The sequence below is a fragment of the Vigna radiata genome, chromosome 8 (genome assembly GCF_000741045.1).
Source record: "Vigna radiata var. radiata cultivar VC1973A chromosome 8, Vradiata_ver6, whole genome shotgun sequence".
Classification (NCBI taxonomy): domain Eukaryota; kingdom Viridiplantae; phylum Streptophyta; class Magnoliopsida; order Fabales; family Fabaceae; genus Vigna; species Vigna radiata.
Genome location: NC_028358.1, coordinates 25,321,944 through 25,348,924, shown reverse-complemented (window position 1 = coordinate 25,348,924; position 26,981 = coordinate 25,321,944). Strand labels below are relative to the sequence as shown.

General features: G+C 31.0%; 2 protein-coding genes across 3 annotated transcripts; both read left to right on the top strand.

Annotated features, from left to right (window-relative positions):
• The first annotated feature begins 2,277 nt into the window (after positions 1 to 2,277).
• Positions 2,278 to 4,516, top strand: LOC106769938. The gene is made up of 3 exons (XM_014655750.2): positions 2,278 to 3,470; positions 3,553 to 3,745; positions 3,854 to 4,516. The coding sequence occupies exons 1-3, from the start codon at positions 3,078 to 3,080 to the stop codon at positions 4,333 to 4,335; spliced, it is 1,068 nt and encodes a 355-aa protein (XP_014511236.1). The 5' UTR covers positions 2,278 to 3,077; the 3' UTR covers positions 4,336 to 4,516.
• A 14,345-nt stretch (positions 4,517 to 18,861) lies between these two features.
• On the top strand, positions 18,862 to 21,040 carry LOC111242388. Of its 2 annotated transcripts, none has more exons than XR_002669415.1 (2): positions 18,862 to 19,623; positions 19,910 to 21,040. XR_002669415.1 is itself a non-coding variant. In XM_022785569.1 (2 exons), exons 1-2 carry the CDS (start codon positions 19,378 to 19,380, stop codon positions 20,239 to 20,241), a joined length of 555 nt encoding a protein of 184 aa, XP_022641290.1. In that variant the 5' UTR covers positions 18,862 to 19,377; the 3' UTR covers positions 20,242 to 21,040. The 2 variants fall into 2 exon arrangements, 1 of the variants encoding a protein (XP_022641290.1); XM_022785569.1 differs by having other exon boundaries at positions 18,862 to 19,600.
• Positions 21,041 to 26,981: the final 5,941 nt, after the last annotated feature.

The following is a 26,981-nucleotide window of genomic DNA, read 5'->3' as shown; positions in this document are numbered from 1 at the left end:
AAATTTGTTGAGCCAAAATTTCAATTGCTCAATAAAAGGTGTTGGTAAAACAAGTGAATTTCGATTCTCCGTAGTAAAAATCTATTCTACCATTGAATGACTATTGGTAAATTTTATAAAAAAACATTTTCGTTGAATAAGAATTTACTCGCCTAAAGATCGGTGTTGTATAAACTCTCGAGTTTTTCATATAACGAATTTTGTTCAACGATATATTAGTTTGCTCAGCAAACCAAAAACACTTGAACTCCAATTTGAAGGCTTGGCCATCGATTAACACTCTTTTAATTCTTTAGATTTTGAATTTTTAAATTTTTGAATTTTTTTCTCTTCAAAAGGATGACTCGTCTAATAAATATGCATTATTTAAAAAAATTCTAAAGACAAATCAATTGTTCAAATTGTCTCAATTTGACCTTTTCTCTTCATTTCTTATATCCAAACTCATATTTAGTTCAAATAATATCAAACTCAACCAAATTGACAAAAAACTATAGTTTCAAAGATACTCAAATCACACTCAAGCTAAATCATTATCAAATTAAATCACACACATATTATCTTCATAAAGTTCAACTTAAATGACCATTTGACTTTGACAATTAGGTCATTTATTAGTATTATGATAAATTAAACTAGTTTCTCTTATTGGGATTAAACTTCTTAACTTTAAGAGAGTCTTAAAAACTATCATACATGTATACATAAAACTCTTATCAATGATTTAATGATTCTTTAACAATTCTAAATAAATAGAGATTCATCTTCATATCAGATTAGTCAAGTGTGAACAAAATTTCATATGCATGAAAAGCTCTTAAAGACTAACTCAAGAAAATAAGTAAATATCAACTTATTCTTATTAAGATTTTAATTTTATAGAATTATTGTAATTTATTTCAAGATTCTTGTAATAGGCTTTGATATTAAAAAAAAAATGAACATGTCTTGAAAAAATTTAGACAAAATTCAGAGGAAAAAGATAATGTTAAAGTGTTTTTTTTTTTTTTTAATTTGGAAATGAAACTCAAAATCAATTTTTATATTTATAAATATTTCATCTTAATAATAAAATATTTAAACATCGCATATAAGAAATATCTTTTATTTCAAAATCTTACAATATAAAGTCAACATTACATTAATTTTAACTTTTTCCGCAAACAAATCATACATATACGATCTAGAATAAGAAAATAAAAATTTTAAGAAGAAAATAATAATCTAACACCAAACAAACTCCATATTGTTGATTGCTTTCTCCTAAAGCTAGATTTTGAATTCATTCCATACGGAATAAAAAAGCGGAGGAAGGAGACTTTCTTGTTAGCTTCTTCTATATACTATTCTCTCTCATTTTATATTCAAACAAATCATTAATAATTAATCTTTTCTATCAAAACCTAAATTTCATGTCTTAATTACATGAGATCATAAGTAAAATAAAATTAAATCACGCTAAAATTAATAAACAAAATCACAAGTCCTTAGAAATGGTTTCACATTGACTACATTTTCTTAATATGGGTTAATTCATTATTTTTTAAAAATAAAAAAAAAATGGTAAGTAAAATATAGCAATATAGATGGAATGTATGGATGACGCAAGAGATGGGCATGGGAGGATGTCCCATCAAGCATCAGATAAACTAGGGCATAGGGAAGTATATTCATGGGCCACACCATAACCATGTTAGCAGGTAGCAGTTGGGTTCCTTCCCGACATGATCACCATCAGTATGAGGTCCACACCATCGCATGGACCATCATCATCTTTCCTTTTTCTTCTTTCATGGACCACCATTTATTACCTTCTCCTCTATCCGATAACCTCATCATAAAAAAATAACTTTTATTTTTCATTAATTAATCCTTACTTTCTATTTTACGATAATCATTGTCTGGAAATTTCCCCTTTCCTTTCTGTTATAAAAAAAAAGACACGAAAGAAAATAATTTAATTAAGCTTTTTCGCTAATTAATTATGCGTGCTTAACATATATAATGACGACTTGCGTAATTTTCCTTTGGCAACAAACAATCCAATGGCTCAAAACTAGAATGTGATTCGTGGCGTCATTTAGAAGGACATGTCAACGTCGTGTTCAAACAAGGACCACTTTCTTGCCTCCTAAAAAAATGTAACCGCACTCTTCCAAAATAGCCCTCTAAACTTTCGAGTTTACTCATTTTTTCTTTTTTATATTTACAGAAAAACTGAGGCTAAACATATTTATGTTGCACGTACCAAACACTGTTCAAGATCATTCAATGTAAAGGAGAAGAGTATTAAGTAATATCATAAATGAAAAAGCCATGGCCATGCCCTCGTCGAACCACCGCACTCCGCCATAACAGTTATCGTATTTTGCCACGTAGGATTCCACGTGGCGTTTCCCTCCCACCTCATCGCAGTTTTCTCTAACTTCCCTTTAAATACTCTTCTGCTTTCTCCTCCTTTCTTTATCCTCTCCTCTCGCCGTCTCCTGCACGAAACCTATAACTTCACGCAACCACACACATACTTTCCCCAAACCTAACCTCCTCACCGGCGACACATTAGTCGCAAACTTCAACCGCCGTACAAATGCGGAGGCTCCGGCTGTCGCTGCTGATCTTGGTATTCAATTGACATTTTCACAGCGCTGCTTGTATGGAAACTCTGACCGTATCTGTAGCAGTACAGATACAATTGCAAACCCAAAGCAAAAGCGACTTTACTTAGCATAGTTTTCAAGTTATTCCATGCCTCGTCTCGTAAGCCCGAGGCAGATTATTATCGCTATATAATAATAATAATAATAATAGGAGGGGGAAAGGGGGAGAAAATCGAAGAGACTTGTTCTGATTTCAGCGTCTACAGTTTTACCAGAACATTTATTTTTATTTTTACTTTTTCTGACTTTCTTCGTCTCCAAATTTTAAAACCGAAGGCGGAGAATCGATAAAGCTGGTTTCGCAGAGCTGCAGAGGGTTCATTACTCTTTACACAGTTCTGAGTTCTGACTCCGACTGAAAATTAAGCTCAGGAATCGGAAATGGAGAAGACGAACAAGTGAGAGAGCGTGAGATTCGTGATGCCTTTTCCGATGAAAATTCAACCAATCGATTCTCAGGTCCCTTCCGAAGGGCCTCGGCTTGAGCTGGCCAAGCCGGTTGTGAAGTCTCGCCTGAAGCGACTCCTTGAGCGTCAATTCTCCGGCGTTCTGAGAAATTCAGCGCCGGAAAAGATCTCCGGTGGCGAAGAACCGCACAACGGCTCCAGTGATTTCGAGCCGAGTTCGGCTTGTTTGGCGAAAATGGTGCAGAATTTCATAGAGGAGAGTCACGAGAAGCACTCCGTGTCACACCGCAACCGCTGTAACTGCTTCAATAGCAACTACGACGATAGCTCTGACGAAGAATCAAACTCGCTGGGCGGTTACGGGGACTCGAATTACTCTTCCAGCGAGGCGTGCGAAACTCTCAAGGTAAACTGTTGTTCGAGCGGCTTGTGTTAGAAAATGAAAGCATTCGAGAATAATGAAACGCCATTTTTTCTGTTTCGGACAGGGTTTGGTAGCGTGCGCGAGCGCGCACGAGAGGGATTTGCTGGCGGACACTGCAAAAATAGTTGAGAAGAATAAGATCTGCAAGCGCAAGGACACCTTCTGCAGAAAAATTGTCACTGACGGATTGTTAACCCTTGGATACGATGTGGCGATTTGCAAATCTCGCTGGGAGAAATCTCCCTCTTATCCCGCCGGTACTTTCGGTTTCTAATTCTGGAATTTAATTGTGCGGAAATTAAGATCAGCTTAATATTTAGTTATCTTTTGGATTTAATTTGATTGATGTATTTGATTTGGTGCAGGAGAATATGAATACATAGATGTGACGATGGGGAAAGATAGAGTTGTAATTGATATTGACTTTAGGTCAGAATTCGAGATTGCTCGATCCACCAAGTCCTACAAGACTGTTCTGCAGAACCTTCCTTACATATTCGTTGGCACATGCGATCGGTTGCAGAGTATCGTGACCATCGTGTCGGAGGCAGCGAAGCAGAGTCTGAAAAAGAAGGGAATGCATGTGCCGCCGTGGAGAAGAGTTGAATATGTGAAAGCCAAGTGGCTCTCCCCTTACACGCGAACCACTTCCTTCAAAGACGAGAAGAAGGAAGAACAACAGCTTTTGAAAGAAAAATCAGTCACGGCAGAAATAGAAACTTCCGGCGAAGAAAACGCCGCCGTGATCGAATGGAAGCCTCCGGAGCTGAAGCCCAAAGGTTCGCTTTCTGGCGTTAAGATCGTGACAGGTTTGGCTGGGGTTTTTGATGAGGATGATAACCCATAAAATTTTGTTTTTTTTTTCGGCTTTTTTTTTTCTCTTTAATTTGTCCAAGTGAGGATTAAAATCTTTATGACTATAACTGTAACTGTGGTTCTATCCCCTTCTGTGTTTTTTTCTTACGTGAGGGATGGATTTTACTAATATCAATGAATAAAATAAAGTTAGCTGTGATATATTAGTTGAACTTTCTCTCGTACTGATTCTCCATTATTTAATTTCAGAGTTTGGTAGCAAGTTGTTTGATTCTGTTAGTTTGGCTTGAATTCTGGTTTGTTTTCTTTCCTTGAAGAAGAAAAAATGTTAGTTGATTTTGTTGGTGCAGTTTTAGGTGTCTTAACGAAGAAATAAAAATAATGGAATCATACCTTACCTTACCATGGTTTAGGTTCCCCAATTCTTTTGAATCCTTCAACGTTTCAGTTTAACTTAGCTGGACTTTTCTTAGTGTTCTTCTGATCCTGCCGTTTCACAGCTTTCTTTAGTTAAATATAAACTATATATATATATATATATATATATATATAAAGTAATGTTTGTTTATGTTATTATATCAATTATTAATCATAGTTCAAGTTCATCAAGTTCATCATAATTAGCATAGCATACATGCATACAACCGTTTTTTTCTTTTGGAAAAAATGTTACATGAAATCATTTCAACATAAACATTCCACACAATCACTTTTTCATGATTAAAACCTCCTCCACTTGTATCAAAATAGGCATTATAATAGTAAACAGAAACGCACTTTGCATTTTTACTTACTATAAAATTATACAATTTAAAAAAAATTAAAAAGTAGATAATTTTCTTTTACAAATAATGTTAGTAGGTAATAGTCTTATACAAATAATGTTTAAAAAGAGTACTTGTATTGGAAAAGAAAATTATTTAACACTGTTACATAAACCCTGTGCGGTTACTTTTAAATAGAAATGTTATCAAATAAAAAAAACTGTTATTTAATAAGGATAAATTAGCTTATAAGAAATATTTATAAATCAATATAATGTTTAGAATTATTATAAATCAAATTAAAAAAAAATATGGACACAACTCTCAAAGCCGTGGGCGTGATTACATTTAAATGCTATTATAATATAAGAATTTATACAGTATCATTATGACGTCAATTATTTGTGTACTTTTACCTATTTTTTATATATGAAGTTACACTAAAATATTAATAAACATTTTTCCTTTTTTTTATGGCTCGAATTGTAATCAGTGTTTGTTGCATAGTAAATTATTTTAGTCTGAGAAGACTGCAGTTCCCATTTCCCACTGCAACTTATTCTTTTAGCGGAGCTTTTCTTTTCCTTTTCTTTTTATTTTTAAACACTATGTTGTCGTTTTGTGTTACTCCTACAAAATCAACCGGTTGCACGTATTGTTCCAGAATCATACTCATCCTTTTATTCATTATTACATATTATTTTACTACAGTACTGTACCATTGCAGACAAATTCTGAGCTTTGTATTTTTGCCGCGTAATAATAATTAATCTACTTATAGTAATTAATTTCAGATCCAAAACATAATAAACGTACAAAAAATAAAACAAAAAAGAAACTCTGCATATTTTATTTTTTTTCTCTTCAAAATAATACATAGTTGTGCTATTCTGACACAAAGTAATATAGTACTATAAAATTGACAATTCACACTTTATATGTATTTGGTTGGCACTTCACATTATCCATCTTTATCTTTTTCCTTCATTATTTTCATATCATATTTTTGGACTTTCTTCCTTTTCCTCATTTCAACAAAATTTCCTATGACTTATCAATTAAAATTGATATTGGTATACTGTAACGAATACCTGGGTCTTAAGTTAAAAAAAGAAAAAAAAAATAATAGAGTGGTGTCATTAAAACAAAGAGATAAAATTAGAAATAATTTTAAATGAATAAATAAACATTATTTTTGGATAATTTTGTAAACTAGTGGTGTACAATTATAGAGTTTGTTGAAGGTCACTGACCCTTATTAAGAATCATTAATTACTTTATGAAAGAAACATTCCACCTACTCTATTTAACACATTTAGTTATATATTTTTTTTATTAGTTTGCCTTTCATATAAGACAATAGAGATAACTGTGCTATAACTAAATATATTCATATCAGTTCATAATTTTTGTAAATAGTAATTGGTGTCTTCAATTATAATTTTAAAAAACATGTATTTATATAAAATTCATGACACTGTCCGTATACATTGTTTAATTAATTGAATATATATATATATATATATATATATATATATATATTTCTTTTTATATTTTTCCTCATTTAATATATAAAAAAAAAGTAAAATTTAAAATATAACTTAATAACAAGAAATTATTTCAACATATATTAAAGTAAATCTCATGGAAAATGTTTGGTAGTTTGTCATTTTTGTTATTTATTTTCATTATATGTGTCCTTACACGTGGAACTTAAATAATGATGATTTCTTAAATTTAAATATATGACAAAAATTAATAAATTTTCTTTGTATTAGGTAACTTATAGCATAATATAATTTGTTTTCAAATTTCACAAAATCATATTATGGCTAATAAGTAGAAGTGGAAATAAATTCATTCAGATTTAAAAAAAAAAATCTAGATTATATTATTGTATTTTGTCTATTTTTTTTAAATAATTATATGATATACTTTAAAATTATTGATACAAAGTTAAATTGATCAGTAGTTTAAGATTCTATAGTTTAGTTGGCTGAGTCTTGTATTTAAATTTGAATTCAATAGTTAAGTACTTACAATTTTCAAAATACAAAATATATATAACTTACCTTTTTAATATTTATATTTATAAAAGGCTGCAAGCTTGTGAATGTGTTTTTTTAACATTCCAAATTTAGTAATATAAAACTACTAAAGTGAACATTACAACACAACTATATAAATTGATGAGGAATAAAATCTTTCACCTGAATTACAAAAGTACACCTTATACAGCAAGCTTCACTCTCAACCTTCTGATGAGTTAACTGAAAGATTTTATCCTTAAGCTCACATCATTCAGGTGATCATCACAAAAAAGAACAACAAACAAAGACATACTATAGAAAAGCAAGGGTAAGCTAGAGTATCAAAAGATTTTATGTCAGAGCGGCTGCAACGGAATGGTTAGCATGGAATAACAAACCAGTAGGGGTTTTAATATAAATGTGTGCCTTTTAATTTCTACTCAATTAAACTTACTATGCAAATAATAATAAAAAGTAACAAGAGCAAGGTTGAGAGAAATTTGCACAGATGAATTTTATACTAGTTCGGATCATACCAAATCTACGTCTAGTCACTTATCTTAAATCAAGATAAACAATTCACTAAGCACAAAACAATTACAAACTACATTCACAGAGAAACAATTTGTAAAAGTTTAGAAATCAACTCTTTTGACACCACAAGAGATGAACTTGCACCTCCTTTGAATCTTTACAATGGATGAAACACCTCCTCCGAATATTTCACGAAGGATGATCCTCTTCCACACACCTCCTTAGACGCACTAAGGATGAACCAGTTATTCCTTCGTTACCGTAGCAGCAATTCACCAGCTCCACAGACAAGAGTTTCCTTAGTTGAGCACGAGCACACAATTCTTAAAGAGTCCTGAGTATTTCAGCACAAGGGAAGAGTTGTTGTTGATGGATAAGGAGAGTCTATTTATATACTCAAGCAAATGCTCTTCCATTCTTCGTAACTGGCCATTTAACACTTTTAATCGATTAATACAAGTGTTAATCGACTAAAATGAGTACAACAACTAGTTTTCAAAAACCAGAAAACTCCAACAACTATCTTTAATGGATTAAAATGTATTTTAATCTATTAAAACAGAGAAAGTTGAGTTTTTAACTTTTACTCGTTTTAATTGATTAATACTAGTTTTAATAAATTAAAACAGTGTGATTTTGACTCTTAACATCAATTACAAAGTATGAAAGTACATGGAATCAAAACCAATGAAAATTTAAGTCCTAACAATAAACTACAATTATTACAAAAGCTTTCCATTGCAAAACAAGTCTTCAAAGGATCTTCTTGAATCTTCATTTCTCTTTACTTCATTTGGACATCATCAAAACTTCATCTTCATCATTTTGCTAACATTTTACATATCAATTTAAAATGATAACAATATACAAGAATATTATAAATCAAACAACACAACACTTTGTCCAATCCACTCGAAACCCTTTTTATTGTCCAGACAATGTATTGACGTCGAACTCATAGGAAACCTGCACCCGTGATGGTGGAGCAACCTAGCTTAGAAAAAATAACAATAACCACATCCTCAACCACCACCAATAATACCATACACCAAGGTTAATCCATCAAACATTTATCGCCCTAACCAGTGACCATAGACTTGGACCTCCTACTACTTTCCACGACATAATCACCCATCTCTACATGAAATGGGGTTATTGAAAGTGTCAGGATCATTCCCCAATCCAAACGATTCCATCATCCTTACCATATTGGGTTCCTCTGGATCTGTGAGTGAAGAAGAAGAAGAAGAAGAAGAAGAAGAAGAAGAAGGCCCATGTGCCATACTCTGCCTACACAGATAGAAGCAATCAATCTATTTCAAAGATTGACATAACCAAACGCAACAAAGATCCCAATATTCTAACATCAAGACAAGAACATAACAAGAATCACTATAGAAACAAGACTTAGAACCACCACTCTCACTAGATTTTTCCACCTTCAGAATTAAGAAAGGAAAACATCTCTGATATAGTCATGAGTGTGCACCCTCATTGCTCCTATCAAGACATTTTTTGTTCTTAAAACTTTCAGTTAGATACAAAACTTTACCATCTAAACTTGAAAAACATGGTAACCCATACCATTTAGACTCAAATCTTTACAGGGAAGACACGACAAACCCGCAACTCACAAGTCATCCTAAGAACAAACTGCTTTAATACAATTAATGTAACATCCCAAATTTAGTAATATAAAACTACTAAAGTGAACACTAAATTATAAGGAGAGAACAAAACTACAAAAATTGATGAAGAATAAAATCCTTCACTTGAAGAACAAAAATACACCCTATACAGCTAGTTTCACTCCCAACCTCCCACTGAGTTAACTGAAAGATTTTATCCTTAAGCTCATACCATTCAGGTGATCATCGCAAAAGAGAACAACAAACAAAGACATACCACAGAAAAGCAAGGGTAAGCTAGAGTATAAAAAGATTTTACATATCAATTTAAAATGATAACAATATACAAGCATATTATTAATCAAACAACACAACACTTTGTCCAATCCACTTGAAACCCTTTTTATTGTCCAGACAGATGTATTGATGTCGGACTCATGGGGAACCTACGTTCGTGTATGGTGGAGCAACCTATCTCAGAAATAATAACAATAACCACATCTGCAACCACCACCAATAATACCACACACTAAGATTAATCTGTCAAACATCTATGACCCTAATTAATGACCATAGACTAGGATCTCCTGCTACTTTCCACGACATAATCACCCATCTCTACATGAAATGGGGTTATTGAAAGTGTCAGGATCACCCCCCAATCCAAGAGCCCCTACTTCAATACATAACACCACATAATACACTTAGGGTATCCCTCCTTGGGATTCCTTTCTCACATAATACATAAAATCCACATCTCATACATTGTTTTAACATCATCATCACATTCACAACCTTGTTTCCGTACCACATTGCATACCATAATACAAATTCATACATACTGAAAATGAATCTAAAAACTTCAATTAAATCAAACTATAACAAGAAAAAATAAAGAGTAAACTAAAATCTGAACAATTTGCTCGGCGCACACCATTCGCTAAGCGAAGAAAACTGACAATGCTCTCAAACCTCAACAATTCGCTCAGCGTACACCATTCGCTAGGCTAAAGTCTACAATTTGCTCAACGCACACCATTCGCTAAGCTAAAGTCCTCAGACAGCAAACCTACCTCTACCACCACTCGTTGAGCGAATCCATTCGCTCAACGAGTCTGCATAATCTGCAACACCAAAATCTGTAGAATTACGCAACTCACACCAAGTTTACAATTCTAACTATTTTACCCAACTTCTAACCCTCCTAGATTGTGTTATACACCTATTTATACGTAATCAATGTTGTCTAAACACTTCTAACCTCGATCTAAACAATTAGATTCAAGATCTCACTCAAGAACTCACAAAAACTCAATTTATAGACCCAAATTGAATTCTATCATTTGTGGCACAATTCCAAGCAACTTAAGGACCAAACCAGTCCCAAATGATTTACCAAGACTCCCCAAACTGACCATACAGGAACAAAACCTCCAACTCACATTTTCACTAGTTCACTTCCTCAAATTGAGTTCTAAACTAAGTGGAACTCTACCTTATCACCACCACACACTGGCACTTCTTATTTTTTCTATTCTAATTGTTAGAATAGCTCACAAATCAACTTATAACCAACTCCAAATACCTCTCACCATTTCCCAACACTTCTCTCATAATTTCCCTGTCCAAAACCTGTTTTTTAGACAAAAAGATTTACAATCACTAGTAACCATTTCTTTTCCCCAATTGCATCAACATGCAAGCTTCACAACACCAAAATCCAAGTCAACAACACATACTAACAGATTCAACATGTTTCAATCATTCATCCGTACACAAAGCATCAATTAACTCATCATCATAAAGATACAGTCAAATTCTCACTTTCACAACATTTTCATTCTTACACACATATACATTCCCACATATAAAATCACAGTACATATAAATCCCACTTCTTTTCAACATAAACACAATTTAAAGTAGAGATTCTAGCTTCCCTTACCTTACACCGATGATACCAAGCTCTAATACCGTCCCGATTACTTCTCGCACAAGGAATTTCTAGAAACACCTACGAATCACCAATCGGCGATGGGAGACAAAACTTAGAACCCAGATTGAACCAATAGTCAAGGAAGAAGATTACTTGATACATGCAAAACAGAATCTTTGTGCATGACCAAGAACCCTGGAACAAAAGAAAAAGGGATTTTTGACTTACTTGCTCTAAATAACAAATTGATCGATTGAAGAGATAGCTCTTGACGCTAGGATCACATAGACACCTCCTGATCCTCGAACAGATGGTCCAAGAGTGAGAAAGAGTAGAGAGAATTAACGATGACAACAGGTCGGGTCGGACAGGGATAATGCCTACCCGCAACCCGACCCAACAAAAAAAATCCATCTTTTACCCGACCTGCTACCCGCACGAATATCCACTTAAAAAATATCTGCAGGTTTACCCATGGATACCCGCAAATATATTAAAATATATATATATATATATATATATATATATATATATATATATATATATATATATATTTTATATATTATTAAAATAAAATTTAAATAAAATTACAAAAAATATATAAAAAATATAAATTAAAATTTAATTTTAATTAAATTTAACCTTATAAATTATAAATTAATGTTAATTTTAATTAAATTTAACTTAATAAAATATAAATTAAATTTTTATTTTTATTTTTTCTGAAAAGCGGATATCCGCGAGTACGGATAGTATAAACCCGCACCTGACCCGTTTATAAGTGCGTATTAAAAAACTTGCTACTTGTAACTCGAGTCTAGTAAATATCCGCCGATACCAAATATCCGTCACGGATTTTATCTACAGACATCCGCGGGCGCAGATGTTTTTGTCATCTCTAGAGAGAAGTGAGAGAAAGCAAAGAGGATAATTTTCTAGAAAGATAGAAGAAATTAAGATAATGAACCAAGCTTTAAAAGCTTATATTTATATTATAAGACTTTTTAATATAAAATACTCGATCTCATTATTTTAATACACCTATTTATTCTAATACTCTATTTTCTAGGTTCTTATATTTTTAAAATATTAAAAAATTAGTCAATAGCATAAAATTTAATGAAAATTTCGTTTGATTTTTATATAAATGTTTGTAATACACAAAGTAAGTGTGCTCTGTAAAATCAATAATTTGGCTATTAATTTATAACTTAATTTGACTATAGAAAATATTTGTTAATTATCTTAAAATAATTTATTGTAAAACCTTCTATCTTATGAGTTGCAAATTACTTTAGTTAGATAGTTTATAGCTTATTTAATTGTTTCATTGTTATCACTTAATTTTAAAATATTTTAATGCTATTTTTAATTTTGTTTACCTATTATTATCTAATTTATTTTATAAATAGAATTAATTATTCTATTATTTTTAATATTTGTTAAACTATTTTTTAAATTTTTTATGTAGATAAATTTATAAAAGAATCAACATTATAAATTAAAATAACTACTGATTAATTTATAACACTATACGAAAATTATACACTATGAAATTATAAAAAATAGATGAAAGATAACTTAAAATGAAAAATAAAAATAATTAAATTTATGAAAATAAATAAAGCTAAATTTGATTAATGTTTATTACATCAACTAGTTTGAATATAATGACTAGTTCAACTGAAAAAGAAAAACACATACAACTTTTAAAAACAAATAAAAGTATTAACAAGTTTAACACAAATTTTTTATTTAAAAAGATATGAATATAATTACATGATAATAATTTCTTCTTCTAAAGAAAATAATTTCCATTTATATAATAAAAGTTATGTTAGTAATATTCTGATATAACATCTTATATTCATATTCAATATATAATCCACTCCCCCTCCTTTATTTTTTTTTCTTTCTATTTTATTTTTTTCTCTCTTAAATCTCTTTTTTCTCTTTTTATTTCTACAAAAATCCTCATACTTCATCACTTTTATAACCTCATCACATCTTAAAGTAATTAGGAAGTTAAGGATAATTTATAATCAATTAAATCTTTAAATGGAATAAATTTTTATTTACTTTAAAAATTCGTTGTTTTTTTTTTTTTTTGCTTTTGTCATCAGCTTTAATATTGTAAGGTCTAAGAAAATACTACTTAAGTGATGCACACGTGGCAACAAATTATCGAGTCAAGTTTAAATGCAAAAATAAATTTTTTTATGAAAATTGCCTTCAGATACCCCAGCCATTTCTCTGTCACGAGAGTTCACCACCAAAGCACAGTTTCTTCTCCCTCTTTTCTTCATTTCCATATCTTTCATCCACCATAACTCAAAATCTAACCGATCGTTTGTTGATTAGGGAGCTCATAAGCGTTCTTGAGGCTGCAAGCCACATTTCTACCGTTCGAATTTCAATTTCCTTCAACTGGTAAGAAAAACCCTCTTTCTATTTTCCTTAGGGCTGTGAGCATGCTATCAAACTTGTTGCATGCAGCCCATTTTTTTTTTCTTTACCAAATCTAGCTTCTATCAAGTTCTAAAGTTTTTTTTCCATCATCAATTGATGACCCATAGGTTGTCTAGCATTTCCGAGAGTGAAAGGGGCGTGCTTGGGGTCTCCTTGAGCTAAGAAGGGGGTTTTGTTACTGCACTGCTTGCATAGAGGTAAGGGAAACTTAGGTTTTAATTCTATTCTGTGTAATTAGTATGCATGACTTGATTCCGGTTGAAATTGTTAGATAATGCATGTGTAGATTGTGTAAAGTAGGCTAACACGTTTGAGCTGGATTTTGGATGATTATGTGTATGAGAACATGAAATTCTTAAATTGTAAGATTTTGAATCTGTGAATGGATGTAATTGAATTGATATCTGTGAGGTATTATGCTGAATATGAATATGAGATGAGGTGGAAACTGTTGTGCAAGTTACTAGATAAGAAGGTTAGATGAACTATGTTATTTTAGGCCATTCTAGAGGAAGTGAGAGAATGATTTTGAGATTTAGGGTTAAGGGTTGAGTTAAGCTATTGGGATGACTTAGTTGAGTCAAATCTGACTTGTTAGAGGTGTCTAAAGGGCTAAAAACATCTTCTAAGTGGTAAATCTAGATTTTAGTCCTTAGGTTGTTGAAAACTAAGATTATGAGTATGAATTGATGTACAAACACTAAAGAATGGGGTTAGAAATGTCTAGAACTAGTTAGGCAAGTTTGATTCATCACATAGATCAAGTTAGGAGTGCTAGAAATCCACCAAAAGGCCTAAAGCGAAATGAGAGTGGGTGAATTCTGCAAAATCTGCAGAAAAATCTGCAAAAGCCATACCTGGGCGCCCCAAAAGGGGGCTGGGCGCCCTTTCCTGTTGTTTCCATCATAAATGTGACGCCCGGGCGCCCCTAAAGGGGGTTGAGCGCCCTTTTATGCTGTTGCTTTTGTTTTTGATAGTTTGTGAGGTTCCGGATGTCCGTTTTGGACGTTCTTTAGGTCGTTTTGGGGGTGTTTTGACCCTTTCAGAGCCATTGGTGAGGGTCCCCAAGCTGTTTAAATTACTTAAGTATTGATAACTAAAGATTATAAAGAAACTTGTGTTAATAAGTGATGTTTCTGTGAAAGTATGTAATGTCTGAGTATGTATGAGTTGTTTTTATAACATAAATAAAGGATGATTGTGCAACATGATTAAGAGTATGATGTATTGCGTTGTGAATTATAGTTTGAAAGCATGTATGTACAAAGTATGGTTGATGGACGTAATTCCATGATCCTCAAGGGAGGTTACATGGTGGTGCCCTGTAGTTTGTTGTGATCGACCGTATGAATGGTCGGAGTTCCCGATGGGGTTTATCCTGACATTCTAATGATCATCCAAACTCAAGTAGAGAGTGATGAGTCATGTGGTGAGAATAACAGGAGGTCCTAGCTAGGATAGGCACTTTCACTGTAGGCCTATACCGCTGTAATGGACTAACCTCGGGTGGCAGCTGATGGGTTTCCAGTTACTACACCACCCTGGTGCACAAACCCCTGGAACTTGACATTTCATACTGGTCCAGATGGTCAAATCTCATGGTCGGTCATTGGTATCGATAAAATGCATTTGGTCATAGTTTGTATTGTTTATGGTCCTTGCATGCTTGAAATACTTGATTGATAACATGCTTTTTATACCTAGCTTACCTTTGCATTTGTTTGTTGTATGTGTTTGTCTTCCCCCTTGCGATGATCATCCAATCCTTTGGATGTGAGCAGTAGCTGATGATGTGCCCTTGGAGCAAGCACTGGAGAATGAAGAAGGTGCAACCGCCTAGTGCTTAGGATCATTCTTAGTTGACTTATCTATTTTGAAATATATCCTTTGTAAGTAAAGTTTTAAATTTATGGTCAATTTTGAATGACTGTAAACTTATAACTTTATCTTTATTCTTAAACTGTTATATCATATTATAATGTTTAATCACTCGAAATTATATTTACATATAATTTTTGGGATGTTACAAATATAGTCAATTGAAAAAATAATTATCTCAACTTGGTTTAGCAGGTATTGAAATTTGATTATATTTTGATATTTTACTCTAAGTTTCTAAATTTTGAAATAGTTTTATTGTTAGGAGTTTTAGAAATTACTTTGAATATTAATATTTTAGATAAAAAATTGTGTAACTTTAATTATTATGTCAATATATGATTTTGACATGAATATAAATATTTATATTTCAAGTGTGAATGATTAAGAGTGAAATAAAATAAAGATAAAATTTAGATGAAATGTGTGGTTGTTACGGTTTGGAAAAGTGTTTTATGGTTTCTTTAGATTGGAAAAAAATGATACAATTGCTAAAGCAATTTGCTGAAAAGGATGGAATCATAATGTGATGGTTTCTTAAATGAATGTATATTTATTCTTTTGTCTTAAATAGATTTTTAGCAATTCAATGTAAAATTGTTGAACTTTCAGTTCCACGTTTTCACTAATACGAGGGAAGAATGGTGTTGATCTTCCTAGTTCTGATTTGGATAATGAAAAATGTTAACCTAATATCCAACGGTTTCTGAAGGTCCTGGATCATTATTACTCACGTCTTTGTCTTTATTGTTTGGGTATTTTTGTTACGTTTTGTAGTTCTTACAGTCGTATGCAGGTCCTGAGTTTCTGGTGGTGGGACATCCAAAATAGAAGAGCTCGATCTGGAGGAGCTTTGCTTAGGAGAACTTAGCCTAAAAGGTTATTGGTCTAGGAATTAAATTGTTCAGTTGATGGTTGGACATCTAAAATTGAACGAATGAATATACGATACACTAACTAATTGTATTTCAAAATGTTTAGAATTTAATACATATTGTTTCGGTTGTGAGGTCGGACTCCACTAACTCTTATACAATTTGTCTTCTAGACGTCCAGTCACACCTCCTATCTTCTCGTACGCTTCTGTTTGTTTGGTTCTTAGTTCCCCCTTCACAATACGCTCCGGTCGAATACCTGTCAATGGTCCTCCGATGCTCAAGGCAGTATGCAAGTCACTCTAGAGAAAGAGAACATAAATAAATGCGCAGTTAATGTAACCAACTACCTCATACATTTGACGTCTATTTATAGTTTTTGTCATGAGTCTGTGATTAGCGAAGTCTTAATCATGGTCCAATACTGGCCCAATGTCGCTAATTGTGTCTTACCTTAATCCTGGTTTTTATTCTGAACTTTGACCAGGCGGTCTGTTTGAGACGGTCGAGCATGTCGATAAAATTGGAAAGATACAGACAAGGTTAGCATGTTATCGGCGGAGGAAATGCTACACTCATGCTGATTGCACTGAATAGACGTCCTTGTGGGGACATCCGATAAGACTCGACCAATACAGACAAGATTAACATGTTACCGGCGGAAGGAACACTGCGTTCATTGACTATACCGACGGGACATCCCTACGTGTCTTGGTTGATTTGTCGAGGACCGTCCTATCCTTATAGTACCCATATCAATTAACATATAAAGAGATAAAAATAAAGAAAGTGATAGAATGATAAAAGGTTAACTTAAAAAAGGAAAACAAATTGCAATTTTTAGACACAAATACCTTCATCAAATTTCTTTGACATATTCAACTCAAAAGCAAAAATACATAAACACTTTATAAATTATTATCGAGTTGTGGTTGGGACAAACCAGCCTAGGACTAAATTAGGAATTTTCAAGCCTAAGCATACAAAAGACAATTTCAAATTGGATGCAACAATAATTTTTTATAATATAAACAGATTCTTTGGAACAAAAATATTGTTTGATGCACATAACTATACATATCAAAAATTTCTGACCAAGAGTTCACTCGACAACATTAATTGACCTGCATCTTCTTCGACATTCGTCAATGTCAGGTTTGGATAAAGAATTAGATAGGAAGCGTGAAAAAGGAGTAAGGGTGAGAAAGGAATGAGAGTGAGAAAAGAGTGAGCACAAAAAAGGACTTGGCATGAAAGTGAAGTGAAGTCATAACAGGAAAGATTACACTATATATTAATATGTTTTTCCATTCTATTTTTTTAATATAATTTAAGTCAAATTTGGATGTAAATTCTATATGTAATGAATGTCTTTATTTAATTATAGATTTTATTAATATTACACACGGATTTGTTTTTAAATATCTTTGATACATTTTTTAAAATTTATAGACAAATTTTACATATAAAAAGTGGGATGAAAATATCTTACTATTATATTTGAAAAAAAATTCATATGTAATATAATTTTATATACGGGTAATATTTGTAGATAATATTTGTATGTAAAATCTAATTTATCTACATATTCAAAATGTAATTACCTGTAGGTAATTTTTAGTTTTGTTTTTTTCTGTAGTGTTTGGATGTAGTGTTTGGATTGATATCACTAAAATTGTTTAAACATTGTATTATTAAAGTGTTTTTGAAAATATCTTCAAAATTTATTGATTTTGGTGGAAATTGATTTTTCTTATATTTTTGCTTAATTAGAAGATTTAAGAAAAAAAATAAAGATTCATAATATGCTCTTTTTTTTCCTTTCCTTTTCTTGTTTCTTCTTAGATTGTATTTCAATATTAATTATGAATACAAAATAAATATTTAATTGAATTGTTATCTTATTAATTATGTATAAAAATCATTATTAAAAATGATAAAGACTTGTATTATTATGTAGTCCATATTATCATTCAATTTAAGTATGAGATTTATGTTTTAATAGAGATTTCCCTACTTTAATAATGATTTAAGTTATATAAATTACGAAATCTGCTGGTGGTGAGAAACACACGAAAGAATTCTTATATACAGTGATATGTCTAAATGTATTTTAGAGGTTGTAGTGAACTTACTTTAATGTCATGATTCATGAATTCACTCCTAAATTTATATCTTAGATTGGACGAGATGTTAGTATTGTATGTCTTCAGATAAAAAAATATGTCATCAATTGATATTTTACATGTTCAATATCCTCTAATTCATATTTGATTTTATTAATTAAAATGTGTATTATATAGAGTGTATCGGTCGGGTCATAGGAGTCGTCTATGATTCACCATGCCATGTCGACCGGTTCATGATTTGTCGCGAGTAAACATCTTGATAAGTAAAAGTAACCGATCTGTCGTATGACAACATAATCAGCAGGTATGTTGGAAAACATTAATGATTAATTAATAGGTTTAATTGTCATATCAAATATGAATATACGATATTAATGACTAATTAACGACTTTTTTTGCCTAAAAATAAATAGGGTGTTGCTCTCTCCACCTCTTCTTTTCCACCCTCCACCTCCTTAGGTTTCTACTTTTTTTTTTATTTTATTACAAAAATATCCTTTTTCTTTTACTTTTTTAACCTTTTTATTTTTTTTTACATTTTTTATTTTAGTTATTTACTAGGAGTAATGGTCAAACCCTATGTTAACTTTTACTTTCTCCTCTCACTCACAGTCTCACCTCTCTCAAGATTGAGATTCGCCTCCCAAGATTGAGATTTGCCTCTTCTCCCAGCTCCGTCATACTCTTTTCTTCTCTCTCGCTGCAAACTCTCCAAAAGCACTTTCCCCATCCCTCTTTCTTTGTTCAATTTCCGATCTCTCCTTTTTGTTCAACTTAATATCTCTTGCTCATCAGAAGCTTCAAGCTTCTTTCTTCTCCCACTCTTTCTCATGGACAGCCGAATCTTAGGACTATGCGTCTCGAGCAAGGCACAATCTCACGGCGAGAAGGGGCGGCATTATGCGAGGCATGGCAAGGGCGTCCTGCAGCGTTGGCGTTTCTGCAAGGGTTCCATATTCGACATCTTCACGATGCGAGAAGCCCTGTTTGATGGCGACGTCGTGGAGGAGAAGAGCGCGATTGCGTTTGCGGTGTGGTGGCCTCTGTTATCAGGTGGTTTCGCGACAACCGGACTTGTGAGTGAAGGTTTCGATTTGGGGCTTTACAAAAACTCTTCTTCTTTACCAAAAATTTCTTCTGGTTCTAAGGTTTCGTTGTAGGGGAAGCAACATTGTCATTCAAAATGTCAACCTTGGGGTTTTTTCGAAATTGGGTTTTCTGAAATTGAATTGGGGATTTCTGGGGTTTGATTCATCTGTTTTCTTTGCAGATTGGTGGTTGTAATTTAGTGTTTTTGTGATTGCAAATTGTTCTTGAAATTTGAGATTTGAAATTAAGGGTTCCTAAACTTGTTTCAATTAGGTGGTCGTGGTGATTCTATGAGGGTGATGATGGTGCTGCGTGAAGGAGATGCGCGTCGAATTTGTGATGAAGATGATGAGGGTGCGCGATTATGGCGGCGGCGCTGTGCTTCTGCTCTTGGATCATTTGATGATGGCGTGATGATTCAATGCTGCGAAGAAGATGCACGAGCTTGGTGTGGCTGGCTCGACGGTGGCGGCGAGGCAATGGAGGTGGGGAGAGTTCGACGGAGAACAGGGGGATCACGTGAAGGACTTCGTCATTACATGTTCACTTTGGGATCAGAAATTGATTGTGATATAAGCAACCAAAATGCGAGTAGCAGAGAATGAGTGAAGATGATAATAGAAAGGATGTGTGAAGGGAGTAACATGCAATCCTCCCTTAAACGGATACGAGGATCCGTCTACGGATGTCAACATTCGTTTAAGGTAAAACAGATGTCGACATTCGCTTATACCTTAAACGGATGTTGACATCCGTTGATGGATTCTCATATCCGTTTAGGAAGGTTTCATGGGTTGTGGTCGCTTATTCACACACTTTTTCTTAAAGTTTTTATAGATACCACCACCACCACTTCAACTTTGTTATTCCTGTAAAATTTTAACTTTAAAAATAAACTTTTACTAAAAGGATAAAATAGAAATAAAAAAATAGAGGAAAGGGTAAAAGAGGAAGGGAGGAGGTGGAGGGAGCAAACCCCAAATATATATTGTATTAATAGATAGCTAATGGGCTTGGTTGCTATGAAGCTTAAAGTAAAGAGATTTTTTTCCAAAATCACATTAAGACCTCATTAAGAAGGATATCTAACTTGAACGTCAGAATTTTTTTACAGGTCAACAACCGATCGATGTGAAACATGCTCTTGAGGAATCTTGAACGATTGGAACACAAGACAAAACAAGGAAGGACAACCGACTTTCATACCCTTACAATCGAAACAAAATATATATTTTTATAATTTTTTTTTAAATAAAAACTTGTTTCAACTTGTTTTATCTATCGGTGTGAGGTGACTAATTATGTACACAAAGAAATATTTACATTTATGTATGCTTTGAATAAGTTTAGGTTGGATTTTGTATTGATATAAATAATTTATTTTTAAAAGTGTTACATGGTAACTTATTTATTACATGTTTATGACATTTCACTTCATAAGGTTAGAAATGTATTAATGTATTAACTTTAAACTAATTTATTAGTTTCCCTACTTTATAAGATATTTTTGTTAAATAAACTCTTATAAATCGCATGCTATCTCATCTAATTTGTAATCTAATTAATTTTCTCTTTTTAGTACCTCTTACAATTTAATTATTTCATGAAAATGATAAAAGAGTGACTCAATAAAGGTAGTTTAATTTGAAAATAAAAATAAAAATTGAATTTCTAAAAATAAATAAGAAATTAATTTGATTAACTGTCATTAGATAAACTAGTTTAAATGAAACAACTTGTCCAAAAAAAAAAATATGAGCTTTAAAATAAATAAATAAAAGTACTGAAATTCTAAACAAGAATTTTTTAAAAATCTAAAACTATAATTACATACTAATACTTTTTTTTTCTTCTAAAAATTCATTTTATTCATATAATAAAATAATTACTTATATTTTTTAAGATTACCAATTAACTTATCCGCTAATTATGTTAAACACTTATTATTGCTAACTCATAGGCTACTTTTACAAGATACTGGTACATACAAGAAATACCAACCTCAAAATGACCAAACATTTAAGCAGTCAATTATAAATTTGATTAATCCATAATTGATTATTATTATTATTATGACTAGAAAAAAAAAGTAATTTTTATATATAAATTTGTTCAAAAATTTATCATAAGTTTAATTAGTATTTTAGATTTAATTACTTGTGGGCAATTCAAGGTACTGTCATGATCATTATGAATGTCAATTTTTAATAAAGATGTATTATACATGATATATGATAAGCTTAGCCCAAAGCATTTATCATATATTAAATACTTCTATCAATTGGATTGTGGTGATTATATTTTAATGCTACTAACGAATTAAGTTAAATATTGATAATTTACTGGAAAGAACGAGGTAGAAGGTATATAGATATTATTATAAAAAAGCATAGGATCTGAAAGGCCAACTTTGTCGTTCCAATGCTGCAGGCATGAAACCTTGTTTTTTAGTATAATCTCTTAAACAAATAATATTTATAATATTTCTTTATTTGCATAGAGATTTGAGAAGGAACTATGAAATGGAAAGACGGGCCACAAAAGATAACGTGCAATACAATCAATTAACACCATCATTTCTCATTAAATAATAATAATAACAATAATGATTTATTTATAATACATCAAATTTTAAATTATTTTTAAGAAATATAATTTTAGTTTTTAAAAATGATATTTTAAATATTATAAAATTATATTTTATAATCCAGGATTCAAGGTGTTTGAATGTTAAATTTATTTTCTTTTAATCATTTTGGACGTTTTTATTTGTACAGATTCATTTCAAATAGGTGTTTGTATTTTTATTTGTCTCAATTAGGTATCATAAAATTGAGTTAATTATGACGTTGTCGTTAACTAGTGTGGACGATGTTAAATTTGTTGTCATGTTAAGCTAGCAATTAATAAGCATGTGGAAAAGGAGATCTCATTACGTGATTTATTTTAAGTAGGAATGGAAAACAATTTATACATGGTCGGCCACTCGGTCTGGTAGTTGGTCGACCTGGTGAGGGATCGGTCTGGTGGTACCAAGAGATTGTATGTACAAAAAAGATTCTTTAAAGCTTAAATAATGAGAACTGATTTAATATTTTGATGGGCTTTTGAAGAATCCTTTATGTATCGTACGATCCCTTAGGCAACCAGACGAGTGATCGACCACTAAGCCAACCACTAGGTTGAACACCAGGCCGACCACCAAGCCGACCACCAACTTATTTAAAACTATAAAAAAAATTTACTTAAGATGACCAAACTCTGCCACATAATTCCACCAACTTATTTAAAACTATAAAAAAAGATCTATTTAAAACGACCAAACTATGCCACGTAATTAAAAATTACTCAGTCAAGAAACCACAATACAAAACTTTTAACAGTAAGATTCAAATTAAATCAATTTTCACAAAAGAGACCTACATCAATTAAAATACGAGAAGTTATTTGAGACGATTATGTATAAATAAAGACGTTTGAAATTATTAAACTATTTTCTAAATTTTGAAAGACAAAAATAGTTATTTTAATTTAGAACTTAAAATAAAAAACTATCTTCGATTTGACAGGTTAAAAATTAACAGAACCGACAAGATTTTATTTAAAAATATACTTTTTTTTTTTCTTATCGATTTAAATATTTAAACTGAGGACATTAGCTCTGTTTTTATATCAATTAAAATACTGAGACAGCTGTATCTATAAATATTAATGTAGATAATTTTTTCAATTACCTTTTAACTATTTTTTAATGTATATAATTAATTTTTTATTTTATTTTTATTATTATATTTATTTTATTATTTTACTATTTAAGCTTTTTAACTGTTTTTAAATTCAATTTAGACATTTAAAATAACTACTATAAAAATTAATTAAATATAATAAAATTATAAAAATGATTTATTTTATAATTGTTTTTCCTAATTTTAATAATATTTTTATTTTTAATAAATTATATTAAGAATTTTTATTTTACTTTTTCATTAAAAAGGAGTTGACACACATACATTTAAATGCACTTTTTTTTACTAATATATAATAAATCAAAATAACGATTTAAAGTGATAATTATTTTTTTATGTAAAATTTACAAACCTGATTTATCTTAGGATAACTTTGAATATAGTTATTCTATTGATGAAATTAAATATATGCAAGAAAAAAAACTACTAAATGCAAAAGATTTAAGTCTTGATATATATCTAATATAATTCATCTTATATACTTTAACACCCAAACATAATATTTCTTTAAGAAATGTAACATTTTTTAATCTTTATTTAACAAAACAAAATTTATATTATAAAATCATAGAAAATGAGATGTGATAGTAGTTTAAAAATAATGAAATTTGATTATTTTAATATTAAAAGATTTTAATATAAATAGTTTTTTATTAATGAGTTTTATTATTTTAAGATGTATTATTTTTTTAGAAACAAATGTTTTAGAGTTATTTAACTTCTTTTTAAGTTTTTTTTTATGTTCGTTTGATGGAAAAACTGAGACTATAGGATTAATATTTGTAACTCAATTTGGATTGATCATTTACTTTTATCCTTTTTTCTTGGTCTATTTATTTATCTATTGCATGCGAGCATTGTTCCATTTACATGTCTCTTTTTAGTTATATATGTGAGTCTTTACAGATTAATGATTATAACGACATGTCTTGTCGTTCTTGTGATGTTTCTACGTGTAGATAAAACATTCTAAAAGTTAAGAGGAGTTTCGCTACATAGGTCTTGTGAGCAGTTGGTTAGGTAATGGAAGCTAGTCTTGACTTCCTTTGTAAGGTTCTTGTTAAATTGATAAATGCATGTTGATGGTTGATTTTATGTTAAGAATGAACTTTAGTTGTTTTTTATGAATTTGGTTTATATGAGTATGTGAATTTAGTTTGCATGGTTTGAATGATCGGTTCATGATTTTTGTGCTTGGGTTTGTGTGATTGTGAAAAATTAGAATTTGAGCAATTGAGAAAATGTGCAAATTGGTATGAGCTTTCATGTTTAAAACTATTTTGAATAAATGCAATGATAAAATAGTACCAATTTGGGCAACTGATCATGTCAAAGTTCACTTAAAATCACAAAATCCATTTGTTGTTAATTGATATGGTGCTAAGAAATATCAAAGTAGCGTTGAGCATCACTTTGTGCTACAGGCTTGGGAGTATTTTAGCTCTAGGATGCTGGACAACAAATTATACCGTTGAGCATCACATTTTGCGAATGCTTTGGCGTTGAACGACAATAAGGCACCACTAAGCGCCATCTTTGTATTGCAGGTTTATATCATTTTAGCTCCAAGATGTTGAGCGATAGAAAATGTCGTTGAGCGCAAACTTTTGTGAGAAGAATGAAGTTGAGCACCAACACTGTCGTTGAGTGTCACTCTTTGTAAAACGTTTAGTGTTGAGTGCCACATTTGAGTGTTAGCTTGTATGATTAAATATGTTTTCTTCTTTGGCTGTTTGAGATAGATCTGTGATGAAACTGATGTATATTTATAATATTGTTTATTATTAATTAAGGGTTAAGGTGATGATATGATTGTGGACATGAGTGGTGATAATGTTGAAGGAATTTCAAGGAAAAATTCTTTATGGTAGTGACTTTAATGTATGCATTAACATATGAGATCAGTAAGGGGATAATGTAACGCTTTAATAATCATTCACACTTAAATAAAGTAGAATGTGTTATGTCGTGAACAGTAGGAGAATGTCCTAGATATGAATTTTGTCAATCTTAAGCGCGAAGGGAATTAACTTTGTGTGTGGTCGGTGATAAACCCTTAAGGTTATGGTTCTCTATAACCTAGAAATCACCATATGACATGTATCCGAATAATTGAGTCTAGTGTTAATTGTTGTATATGATTTATTTTATTTAATCCATGCTCAACTTATATTTGCCATGATTTAATTGTCTTTGGATAATTATATTGTACATTAGATTACCTTATTATTTCTTTTGTATTTCTTATGTTTTTTTGTTTCTTTTATGATGATCACTTAACGTATGAGTAGATGAGGAATTAAGTAATGATACATCTATGGTGAAAATCAGTGATGTTGTGAAATAATTTTCTTTAACTTCTAATAATCATCCTGTATAGAAGTATAAAAAAATTCTAAATTAAGCTGTTATATATATATATATATATATATATATATATATATATATATATATATATATATATATATATATATATATATAACTTTAAAATGATTCTTTAAAATAATTGATATATTATTCATCATATTTATTTTAGTGCATAATTTATATTTGAAAATATTAATATCTGAATTTTATATTTAAATATATGTATTTTATTTAAAATTTTACATATAGCATGTAAGTCTTTCTTGTTTGAAACTGAGAGGATATACAATATATTAATTGTTAAATCTTAATAAGAATTTGTAAGTTTAAGCGATAAAAAGAACGTGATTTTAAACCGAAATTGAAAGACTGTCCCATAAAACAAAGATTTTTACAAAGGGGTACGTTTAAGTTGATTATGTTATATTTTTTTGACTTAAGTATAAAGGAAAAATGTGTAAAGCATCCGAATATGACATAAAAAAGTGAAAGAGAGGAAGAGAAGCAAAGAATGATTTACTTTTATTCATGGTTTAAGAGAGAGCATAAAAGAGGAAAAAAAGTGAGAAGGGATTGTTTCCCGTGAGTTTAGAGTTTTAAAGGTTTCTGCGTAAGCAAGATTGCAATTTTAAGTTTTGTGTCGGTGCAAAAGCCACACGAGACTAGTATCGTTTCCTTTTTCATCATTCATCAACATACCCTTACTTTTTTTCTTCACCCTCTCATATAATCTATCAATGTGCTATCAATTTTGGAAACACAAACAAACAAACCTACTTTTGATATATATAACATATTCTTACTACTTTCTATTTTTATCACACACAATTCTTAAAAAATCAAATCGATAAGAAGAAAGTTACTTTAATTTTGGTTACTTAAGTTGAGTAATATGACAATGATTTGACTGCATAACAATACTCAATTCAAAGGTAAATTACATAGGAGAAACACCTCTATTTATAAACTTAGGTAACTCTAAAGGTATTTCCAAATTGTAGAAGCAAAATCATAATATTTTAATTTAGAAACCGAGATAAAATCTTCATTAGGAACATGACACATGGCCACTATTAAGGAGAAATTTTATCCATTAAGAGCATGACACATAGTCACTACTAAAGAGTACTTTTCTCCATTAGGAACATGTCACATGGCCACTACTCTCCCAAGGGTTAAAGATCAAGAAGCTCTCAACATTGAAAAGCAAGCCACTCCAACGCATGTTGACT